The sequence below is a fragment of the Argopecten irradians genome, chromosome 7 (genome assembly GCF_041381155.1).
Source record: "Argopecten irradians isolate NY chromosome 7, Ai_NY, whole genome shotgun sequence".
Taxonomy (NCBI): Eukaryota; Metazoa; Mollusca; class Bivalvia; order Pectinida; family Pectinidae; genus Argopecten; species Argopecten irradians.
The window spans coordinates 10,917,342-10,929,773 of record NC_091140.1 but is presented as its reverse complement, the minus strand read 5'-3'; the positions used below and the strand labels follow the sequence as shown (position 1 = coordinate 10,929,773).

Genomic DNA, 12,432 nt, shown 5'->3' with positions numbered 1-12,432 from the left:
GATCTTTCAATGATTTTTAAAATATTACTGATTATACATTTAACCAATTTTGTAATTCTGCAAGTGCTTGTGGTTTCCGCTTTAAATTACAGTTGGATATTATAATCGGAATTAAAACAAAATTAATTTATTAAGAAATATAGGAATTGTTTAGTGAACGGATATTGAGATTAAATTAGGTTTTTTTAGTAACCTCTGACGGGTGAAACCCTCAAATCTGAAATCGAAAAATTTTCTCGTCTACTTCAAAATCTTATACTAACTGACCGATATAGACCGATATTCAAGTTATAAAATATTTAGATCAATTAAATCTTAATAATGAAAACATGAACAGTGGGAACGAAACCATGTGTTCTTCCTTCTAAAATACTTAAGAACGGTCTCCCTTTGATCAGTGGAGTTTATTTAGGTATTAGCATAACCTGAAAACACGATAAGCCAGCGCTTTACAAACGGTAGTTTCTTAATAGCACCGAAAGTAAATATTAACAATAGAAGACAGCAGAATACAGACCCCTTTATCGAATATCCTCTTAGAGCTCCCAGCTAATTTGCACACAGGAATATGATATTCTATTGTTTTCACAGTATTGGGTATGTAAAACTTGCGTAGTTTTTTAATACCTCTGGTTTTATCGGTCAATCTTTATTAATAAAAAATCGATTTACTTAGTTTATGTTATATTGTCATGACCACCAGTTAAGGAGTTTGAAAAAGATCACGCTGTACAACAGACGTGGAAAACACTGCGGGTTCTTCAGTGTGAATTAGCCTTGATCCGCTATTCATCGTTTTCGTTCCAAGAAAAACGTATTTGTCGACATCGAGACTGGTAGACATGTTAGCATTTGTCCTATTCTGGTCATAACTGCTTCCGCGGGGAAAATAAATGATTATGGTTGTAGTGATAACTGAAAAGTAATTGAACTTTAAAATGAAGACAATCAATGTAAAGCCAGCTAAAACAGCAACATATGAAAATATTTCCAGAAAAAGGAAGCAAGAGAGAAATGGGATTATCCCAGACGCCGGCTTACTATGTGCTGTCATTAGTCAACCGCCTCTCGATACCAACATGAAGGAAAGACTAAAATCTGACAAAATGGTAACAATGGTGTCAGAAACCGGGGATGAAAGTACGACTGACAAGGAATCGGATTTAAAAACCGACACCAATGTTCAAACATTGTGGCAAACCTTTCGTTCTAACACGACTATGCACGGTCTGAAGTATGCAACGGGTAATAGCAACTACAAACTACAAGGGTAAGATTGGAGCAACTAATTAAAGTACATTAAGTAAAAGCCAAGCGAAATGTATGGACCAGACAATTTACTGTACACGTACATGTTTTATCGATTGCCATTTTGCATCGGTGTACTAAATTGTCTTTTCCGAAGTGTACTTGTAATTTCATTTTGAAGTTAATACAATCGTCTTTTAGTTTCTCATTAATTACATTGGGAACATCAGTATAACAATTTATTACTCATGTTAATATTTCATCTTATTTAAAACATTTCATTATCATTGATTGCATTATTTGTCTTGGTCATCTGTTAATTCCATACACTTAAGTCTCTACCTGTGTATTTTACTTACATTATTTCTACATGGATTTCTTAAATCTCGGTAAAAATATGTAATCATCAACGTTTCCACTTATCTAGTAAACAAACTAGTCGTGTGCTACATGGGATGATAGTATGAATGATTAAGAAATAGTGGTACATTAATATTTTATTTACCACAGTGAAATCAGGGATTTTCGTTCAACTCGTCCTACTTGGGTTATATAATTTTACAATTTCGTTGGCATTTAAATTTGTGTAGAAGATCTTACTAGTATACGATATGTCACTCGCACAGTGTAGCAGAGGAATAAATTAGAAACCAGCGAACGTGCTACAACCAAGAATGAAAACCGTATAAAATATCAACACCCAATAACGATATTTAATAAGTAGTTTTACACGTATACATTTATCACGTTACCAGATTACGTAGGGCGGACCTAGGGGATAGCTATTGTGTTATACATAATGATAGGTACACTGTACGCAAATATAAACGGTTTACCATCTTTTCATATATATTTAAATACAACTGAAACAAACACAAACTTTTGATATCAGTTAAACAGTCAATCGTTTCATCATCCGTTTGCTTCAGTTTTCTTGTTTATTTTAACCGAAACTATTTTATCCCCAACAATATTTATAATCACAATTTACAATATGAATTTTGATTCAAATTCGCCTATGTTTTAACCCGATCTTTTAGATGCTAGCAATATATTTTATCTATTAAATGACTGGCCCTACATGACCTTTGGTTGAGCGCTCGCCGCTGTGAGGAAAACCGAGACACACCAAAGTCTATAAAAGTGGTAGTTTCTGTTCCTGCTTAGCGCTCAGCATAACGACTGGTTCGTCCACTGTCAGCATAATGTGACTGGATGATGTCTGTTGCTTGGTGTCTTCGGCGGCATGCTTCAGTGATATAGCACTGTAAGAAGGGCAACAGTTTCACTACACAAGAAGACACAAAACGGAAATACCATAGTCTCCTAAAACACGCACCTCGCACACATACATGGGAGGCCGTCCTTACATAACTCTGGCTCTTAATATGACGTTAACTTAACAAACAAACAAACAAACCTTAGTTGTCTATGGGTCGTAACCCTGAAACAAACAAACAAACCTTAGTTGTCTATGGGTCGTAACCCTGAAACAAACAAACAAACCTTAGTTGTCTATGGGTCGTAACCCTGAAACAAACAAACAAACCTTAGTTGTCTATGGGTCGTAACCCTGAAACAAACAAACAAACCTTAGTTGTCTATGGGTCGTAACCCTGAAACAAACAAACAAACCTTAGTTGTCTATGAGAGGTAAAACTGAAACAAACGAACAAAAACACGTAGTATTAGCTGTTTACAATATGCGAGTTAAATCTAAAATCAAATTAGTAATCAAATCTGTAGAAAGGGAGACAATTACTCATATTTTTTGGGAATGTACCGAAGTACAAGCTTTTTTAACTGATTTTGAGTGTCTACTGGATATCCTTTACTTACCATTCTCTATCAATAAAGAAACAATGCTTTTTGGACTTTTTAGACAAAATGGTATATACAACAGGATTGATAATGAAATTATCCTTGTGATTAAACAGTATATTTATAGAACTAGATGTTTTCAAAATTCTTTGAATGTAATGAGATTGGTAAACTGCATCAAAGATCTCCATGCTGTACAAAAACATATCGCATACGGAAAAGATCAAGCTTATATAGAGAAATTAAATTTTGAATGGAAAATGTGGATGAAAATAGTAAACCTGGCTTAACCTTGACGGTTTTATTTTTGTTATTTGTTTTTGTTTTGTTTATATATACCAACATCAACTTTTTATTCATGTTATTAACTTTCCCATCACTTAAATATTTTTGTTTTGAAAAATTATTGATGTGACGCTTATTATTTACAAATAGTTTTAAGATGCACACTATCAAACCCTTTACCCCCCCCCCCCCTCCTGCCTCTCTCTCTCTCTTTCTCCGATCACAGTCTCCCTACCGCTCACTCCACTACTTTCTTGCTTTTCCTCTGTCTCCCAGTCATAAAACTCAGTACTATACATTAATATCTCTCCAAATCTTATTTATGAATGTGTGCAGATCAATGAAGTCTTGTTTGATACTTATATATGATACTTCACATTGTATATATATGTATAGTATTGATGAAATGCCTTTTGAAAATAAAAAATCAAATTACCTTTGAAATTTTACCTAACGACAGAGAATACCATTATGATTGATACTATTAAAACTTATTTGATTTGAATGTATTTTTTCTGAAAAAGATTATGTATACATTTAGGAATATAAGTCAAATTCCATCACGATTCATTCATTTTATACCCCAAGAAATATACGTATTTCACAATGATCTAATCGTTATTTCACAGTGATCTCTAAAGAGATATTGCTTGTAACATGAATTTTTAATGGCTCAAACATATGTTTAAATTAAAAGAATGCCACTCCCTCTGATTGGCTAAAAAATGGCGTAATGATTTAACGGAAAATCTTTTGAATCAAAATATAAGTTTTGCGTTGAAATATGAATTTAATTTTCAGAGACAAAATTATTATCACTATCTATTAGAATATGGAAATGTATTAATACGACACATTATGACGTTATTAATGACATCATCATTATTTATTAATGATATCTATGATTTTGCATAGTTGCTTGCTAAAAACCATTATTCCAACCACTTGACTACAAAATATTGAATATGAAGTTTGACTTTTTTGTAGCAATTACCGACAGCATAAAGGACACGTTACAAGATAATTATTCACTGTGTCTAAAATCATTATTACTTTATTTCTGCTTGTCTCCGCGTTTTGTTCTTATTGAGCAAAAGATCAGAATATGTTTTCTGAAACACCTTGTTTAACCAGAATGTGGCATTGATATTGTTTAGACATCGATATGCGTCAAAAATGCGTCTTTGGTATATTACCGAAACATACGTCTATCATTGTGTATCTTTGTAGGATCATTTGGGTTATTGCATTGCTGTGTATGGGCGTAATGTTGATATACACATCCGTTGACCTGTTCTGCAAGTACGCCCAACACACGACAATGGCAAACATCAAAGTGGAAATGGTCGACGAGTTGCCGCTTCCTGCCATCACTTTCTGTAACTTGTCACCATATAAACGATCTGCTCTCAATCCCGACGCTGTTATGGACCACTACCTTCTTACCATCAGTAGAATGACGGATTTCGTCCCTTCAGTAGACTACAGCCACCCGGCATATAGTGCACTATTGCGACCTCTGCCAGACGGTTGGCTGCATAATGTATCTTTCTCTGTCATGGATTTATTCTACGCTTGCGTCAATACAGCAAATCAAAGAATGGATTGCAATGAAGTCCTAGTCCCTACGATAACTGATATTGGCTTGTGTTATACCTTCAATAGCCACCACCAGCATGGTACTTACAATCCTCTTACGACGAGTATCATTGGAAGTGTCAAGTCCTTTGCCTTCTACATCCGCGTCAACCAGTCCGAGTACGTTTACAGTGATAATTTGGCTGCCGGAATGAAGGTACGATGTATTCTTGGTTAAATTCGCTGATCTGTTTATGAACAGTCAAGAAGATCATTTAAGGACAAACTCTGATGTAGGCAATGTGTTGCGTGGATGTGGCTGCGATATATTGGTGTTGAGAAGCTTTTTTACATATTTATTTCAATGAAGCAAGTCGCAAAGACAATGAACAAGCACACCACATCCGGTCAATGTTTGTCCCTAGTGTAAAGTGATATTAACTACGAAGTGGTATCTTCTACATCGCAAATCAACAAAATCATCTTCAGCTTATTTTTAGTTCCCTTTTTCCAATTTAATTTGTGGTAGAGAATATTAATATTATATCGATTTCATGCTTTCGATTTATGTTTCACTCCCTGCAATGCCAGGTAATTGTCCATGACCCAAAAGAAACACCCGACACAAATAGAGGATTCTTCGCTTCCCCAGGCTTCTCGGTGTATGCATCGCTCTACCTTACCAAGGTAGGTTCGTTGTACATTTTGCATCTCATTCTAATTGGGTAGGAAAACTGGCAAAACAATGCATACGATAGATTAATGGTCGTCAGTATCATTACACAATGGTATTATCATAAAGATATATTGCAGGTGTTATCAAATAAATCAAACTGATTTTGGAATTTTTCGGCATAAAAAAGCTAAATTGTGATCCAAAAAATCAATCAAAACGATGATCTACAAATAACCTGACTGATCTTCTTAAACACTAATACATCAGTGGTCCGAAAAACACGGCGTGTAATAGGTTTGTAAGGATGTTTTAAAGAAAATTGATTCGTAATACAAATATTGACTGATCCTTTTACTAGAATGTAGTTTACCCCTTTCTTTTCCAGTACAAATATTTACCGTATCCCTACCCGTCTACCGGCGGCCGCTACTGTTTGGACACCACAGCACCAGGATTCCAGAATCCCCTGAACTATCATGATAATTATAGTTTCTACGCCTGTATAAGAGAGTGTAAATATCGATACCTAGTCAAGTTGTGTGGATGTCAGGCTCCCACGGATACAGGCTAGTATGGCATTGTAATCGGCAACCCAGAGAGACACCACGCACAGGCAAATATCGTCTGGCTACTACAACATCACAGTAAAATGATAATACTGTTGCTGCTACATCTGGCAAACATTTTTGTACAAAGTCCCTCAACACAAGTTTCATTAATGCAAAGTCCATTAATGCTGTTCTAATACTTAATTACATTCACTACATTATAAGCGCGCAGTTAATACCAATAATAATTTATCTCCGTCTGTTAATGCTGCTTTTTATATTGCTGAATGTATTACAGGCCCAGAAAGAACTTGCACATTCCAAGAATATGCCAATTGTTATCGAAACGCCAGCCGAGGTATGTTACATCATGGTACGCCATGTCTAGTTCTGTTGTTTGTTGTGAATTACAGATTCTGATGTTGTTTTTGTTTATCATGTATATTAACTCATTTCGTACGTTAAATTGAACGTCCATTCTCTTCAGGTGAATACATCAACAATATTACATTCCAACAAACATGTAACTGCGACTCACCCTGCGAGTTCAATGTATACGAAACGTCAGCTTCCAATGCCTACTTTCCATCCCAACTCAACGAGTTATTTCTAATGAATGCAGGTTTCACGAATTTGAGGTATGTGTTATAGGTAATTCAAAATTGATTCCATACGTTTACTTGTAGAAGTTATTAACATTTGAATGAATTGAATATGAAGACAGACCATGATTAAATATAAGTGAACCATTAATGAATATAATAGCCTGAAAAAATACATAATCAAAACTGTTTAAAACGAGTTAAAATATAAAACAAAAATAAGAAGTAATATTGCTTATTCAAGAGGTTGGATAACGCTATTTTATATTAATTAACAGGACCGATTACCTGGAGGTTCGATTTTTCTTCGACACTCTCAGTTTCCTGAACGTCGAATACTTGCCCGAATACAGCATCGAAACCATCATAGGTAATCATTTTACTGGTATATTTGCATGATCGTCAATATATTTCAGGAAAGCGTTAAATACTATAAGCGTACGTATTTTAGTGATGATCATATATAAGTACTGTTTGTGGCAGACTGCTTGACGTTAGGCAGGATATTCAATTATTACGACCGCCCAAATCCATTACTGTGCTAACTCATTGAAAATCAATTTTGAACAAATACGTTTGTGGTAAACATAACTTCAAAACAGTTAGCAGGAAAATTGACTCCCATATCCTATATCCTTATGAACAATCAACAAAGTATCGAATATGAAATATTGAGCAATGCTCAATACACCAGACATGCTAAGCATACTTGACAATCAATCATTTATCTTAATTTTCTTTTAATATCCATTGTAGCGACTCTTGGAGGCCAGATGGGAATATTTCTTGGTGCCAGTCTGCTGACTCTTTCAGAGCTGGTTGAGTTCGTGTTAATGGCGGGTCTAGTTGCATGCAGAAAATTCATGAAAAGACGTCAGTCGTGATATAGACAATACGCCAAAACGTTATCGTTTATATGTTTGTTCATACCATAGATACATCATAGTCGGTAAACAGCTAGTTTTGAACACAGGACCATTTGATTATTGAATTTTCATGATTGGTTGGTCGATGGGATTTAACAATCTATATTAGCATTTCCGTTTTCTCTTAACTTTTACAATAACTTAGAACTATATTTTTTGTACTCCTGAACTCGACAACATTTTTCGCAAAATTGAAGCCAGCTGTTCAGGGATTCCATAAATTGACTTGTTTGTTTGCTCGATTACATAAACGTCCTATTATTAGCAATGGTAATTGATAACTGATAAATAACCGTGTTTATATGTGTCTGACTGACATCAAATCATATAAAATAATACTTAATAAATACAAGAGGCTCAAGGGCCTTAACGGTCATCTGACTACCTTGGTAATTATCCTATAGGAACTTGTATGTTATGGTAGCCATCTTCGATTAGGCATCAACCAGAGATGTAACAACACTTTAGCGGGACCATGTCAGGATAATTTCATGCAAGTTTCAGCCATATAGTGCCGGTACAACTTGACAAGAAGTTCAAAATGTGTTTTCAAGATGGCGGCTATCTTGGATTTCAGATCGACTCGAAAAATAACAACACTTTGTCTGGACAATGTCAGGATCGTGTCATGTAAGTTTCAGCCAAATCGCACTGGTAGAACTTTAGAAGAATTTCAAAATGTGTTTTCAATATGGCGGCTGTGGCGCCATCTTGGATTTCGGATTGACCCGAAAAATAACAACACTTTGTCGGGACCATTTCAGGATCATTTCATGGAAGTTTCAGGTCAATTGCACTGGTAGAACTTGAGAAGAATTTCAAAATGTGAAAAGTTAACTCACGGCGGACGAAACATGACGGGTCAGATGACATAAAAAGACATCGAGCCATGGAATGTTTTCAGTACCCAATTAGTTTGTATTAATATTTTTATCTTTAAATGAAATGTGAAGCGCAAACTTTTCAATGATAATAATGCTGTACATTATGTAACTTTTGTAACTGAAGAAAAATACTGATTGATCTGCTTCTGTTTTTGAAAGGGAAAAATACCATCCGTCGGCTGTGAAGCATCTTTAAATCCGGCCTCCTATGTTTGCGGTGTGGTTTGTGTATGAAATGCATGGTGCGTGGTTTGAGAGACTGTGGTATATTCGTGCTGCGTCTCTTGTTTAGTGGAAATTTATAGTGACCATTTTATAGTGCTATATCACTGAAGCATTATGGGGCCGCGGTGGCCGAGTGGTTAAGATGTCCCGACATATTACCACAAGCCCTCCACCTCTGGGATGCGGGTTCGAATCCCATGTGGGGCAGTTGCCAGGTACTGACCGCTGACCGGTGGTTTTTCTCCGGGTACTCCGGCTTTCCTCCACCAACAAACCTGGCACGTCCTTACATGACCCTGGCTGTTAATAGGACGTAAAACTAAACAAACCAAACCAAACTGAAGCATGAAGACACCAGCCATCACATTCCACCCGGTAATATTTTACTGACAACAAGCGGACCGTTAGTCCTCCCACTCCCGTTATGCTGAGCGGCAAGCTGGGACAAACACTACAACTTTTATTTTATATATTATGGTGTGTCTCGGCCAAAACGGAGGTGGTGTCAAGGGGTCCATTATGAAGAAGGCAGTTAGTTATATTCTGGGCAGCAGGTACAATTCTAAAGCCCTATCGGCAGTGTAGACCAATTGACCGGCTGTTACAACAATTCATTTAAGAATTGGTTGTCATATTTTTGACAAGCATTGGTGTGTAACATACATTGGGTGTGCTAGCATAGCTAATGGTGAGCTAGCGTACCATAATAGAATATGCTAGAGATGTTACACACCAATGCATGTCAAAACAAGACGACCAATGCTTATAATTACATTTAAATAGTTATTCCCGTTTGTAAAAAGAAAACATATACTTCAATCCATTCCAAGTGTTCTAATTAGAAAATATTTACATATTGATCAATTTTCAGAATATTTCTTTGGATAAATTAACGTCCTTTTTCAGCCAGCTTCAGGTAAGGACGGTCTCTCATGTATGCGGTTTGTGACGCGTAAGAAGAGAGAGTGTGTATTTTGTGAGACTGGGATATTTTGGTGTTGCGTATTCATGTATATTATATTCTTCAGAGTATCCTCACACTGACGTAAACCTAGTCTTTCCTTGCCCTGCAGGTAGGGCGTTAGAATTGTACCTGCTGCCCCTATTGCATGATCGTAAAAGGCGACTAAATTTAGGATCTTATCTTTTCTTTACTTCCTAACTGACTTTATCTTTCCTAATGCCTCCCTTGGCACCGCCTCACTTTTGGCCTTGAGTTGAGCGTTCGCCCCTGTGAGGAAGGCTCTGGGTTCTGTCCCCTGGCCGAGACACACCAAAGTCTATAAAAGTGGTAGTTTCTGCTCCTGCTTAGCGCTCAGCACACAGGGAGTGGGACGACTGGTTCGCCCGTTGTCAGTATAATGTGACCGGGTGGAGTGTGTTGCTTGGTGTCTTCGGCGGCATGCTTCAGTGATATAGCACTATAAAAAGGGCAACAGTTCCACTATACAAGAAGACACAACATAAATATACCGCAGTCTCCCAAAACACGCACCTCGCACAACATACACGCAACACACCGCATGCATGGGAGGCCGTCCTTACATGACCATAGCTGTTAATAGGACGTTAATTAATCAAACAAACAAACAAACATTGACCTCTTGAACACTGATAAAGGTATCTGTACACCAGAGCCAAACTGCCAATGTCAATTTGTATATTCAATATATATAATATTGGTATATTCATGTAGTGTCTTCTTGTATAGTGGAACTGTTGCCCTTTTTATAGTGCTATATCACTGAAGCATGCCGCCGAAGACACCAAGCAACACACCCCACCCGGTCACATTATACTGACAACGGGCCAACCAGTCGTCCCACTCCCTGTATGCTGAGCGCTAAGCAGGAGTAGAAACTACCACTTTTAAAGACTTTGGTGTGTCTCGGCTAGGGGACAGAACCCAGAGCCTTCCTCACAGGGGCGAACGCTCAACTCAAGGCCAAAAGTGAGGCGGTGCCAAGGGAGGCATTAGGAAAGATAAAGTCAGTTAGGAAGAAGAGAAAAGATAAGATCCTAAATTTAGTTGCCTTTTACGATCATGCAATAGGGGCAGCAGGTACAATTCTAATGCCCTACCTGCAGGGCAGGCCAATGTCACTCTAGAAATTATGATACATTGGGCTTAATAACAACTTATAGGTACTGTGTAGTGGCAATATTAAGGCTTTATTAATAATATTTAGGTTAACAATGAATGTCACTTTTTACAACTTACTGGTTCCATTTTGAGATTTACCTGAAATCAAATTAAGTGCTACTTATTTAAAGTGCCATGTAATTATATACACTCTACTTCGGGCTAAGCGTCCTTGTTTGCTGTAGAAGTTTATTGTATAATGTATAAAAAGTTTTCTGCATATTTGGATATGTACATCATTTCCGGAATAAATTTTATACTTCATAAAAAGCCTCGTGTGTTATATAATTCAACGTTGGCCTATCTGATTATCTTCCGACTAAACAATGCTTTTCCGGCATGGGTTACTTGAATCGCGGTAATAAGGTTTAGCTGCATAGATACATTTGTAAGTGTAGTTCGTTTGCTAATACTTTTGAATGTGGTTTGAAACTACCATTAACTGACAGTAAATCTTCTATTCAGTCAGCCATCAAACACTTTTGGCAACAAAGGTGGTCTACCGAAAACAAACAATAAACTGTTTTAAAGTTATATGTGCCGTAACTGAGGTATATTTATTTATCGGCGTATTTTTTATTGGAAATTTGATGGAATTGATAAATATTAGTTTTTAAATCATTCGCCCCATGTAGTCTACCTATAATAATTCTAAAGATGTAATTATAACGCTGCGAAGAAATGGTACGGGAAATGCTTAGCCCCGCCTTCTTATGAATATTGAAACAGAGAGGTACCGAAAAGTCACGGATCTTCATTCGGAACACATCAAAATAGATACCGATCGTATGTGCCATGCTTGTTTTTGTTTACCTTACTGCAAAGTGAAAGTATGCTTTCGATAGGATTTTCCCGTAGAAAAGTTGCAATTTGTTTCGTAATGTGAACTTAACAGAATAAGCATCAGCTAAGAGCGATATAAATAGTGTCGTTTGTTGTAATTGTCACGAACAAAAATTACGAAGAATGGAGGGGCACCATAGGGGTAATTCTTTACGAAATATAAGGGAACTTTAGCTGTCAAACAAACCAACTATTATATACTTTAGTGATCATTTAAATCTCAGTATACCGAGGTATACAAATGCCGAAGTCACAATAAACTTCCATGCTTATCTGGTAGAAAACTAAATGGAGACTTATCTGACTGTACAGTGCATGTAAATGTTACATCTGTATGCATTATAGAGTTGTGTGTAGTGTACATTCGCAGGAAATTCGGCCCCATTGTAAGTCTGGAGACTTATTTTATTATATGTATATGTGAGTAGAGGCATTACATATATACATGTATATTATCAATTTGCATTAATATGCTAACTGATGTTTTACGCAATTCCATCAAAATTATCTCCCCCTGAATGTATATATGAAAAGACAAGATATTAAGTTATGCCATTTATTACATCAACAAAACCTGTACATTGTATTTACAAAGAAATGCCCTTTCACCCCATGGCTACAGAAAATTTGAGTTACAGTTCAAATCAGATATA

General features: G+C 36.5%; 1 protein-coding gene across 1 annotated transcript; it reads left to right on the top strand.

Moving 5' to 3' along the window:
- The first annotated feature begins 863 nt into the window (after positions 1-863).
- Positions 864-10,433, top strand: LOC138326794 (acid-sensing ion channel 3-like). Its single transcript, XM_069272797.1, has 8 exons — positions 864-1,270; positions 4,585-5,149; positions 5,524-5,619; positions 5,994-6,174; positions 6,455-6,514; positions 6,644-6,794; positions 7,037-7,128; positions 7,515-10,433. The coding sequence occupies exons 1-8, from the start codon at positions 939-941 to the stop codon at positions 7,640-7,642; spliced, it is 1,605 nt and encodes a 534-aa protein (XP_069128898.1). The 5' UTR covers positions 864-938; the 3' UTR covers positions 7,643-10,433.
- Positions 10,434-12,432: the final 1,999 nt, after the last annotated feature.

Coding starts and splice junctions, on each gene's coding strand:
- LOC138326794 (XM_069272797.1), top strand. CDS start 939: ATGAAGACAATCAATGTAAAGCCAGCTAAAACAGCAACATATGAAAAT. Junction 6,795..7,036: donor GCAGGTTTCACGAATTTGAG/GTATGTGTTATA, acceptor ATTAATTAACAG/GACCGATTACCTGGAGGTTC. Junction 7,129..7,514: donor CAGCATCGAAACCATCATAG/GTAATCATTTTA, acceptor TATCCATTGTAG/CGACTCTTGGAGGCCAGATG.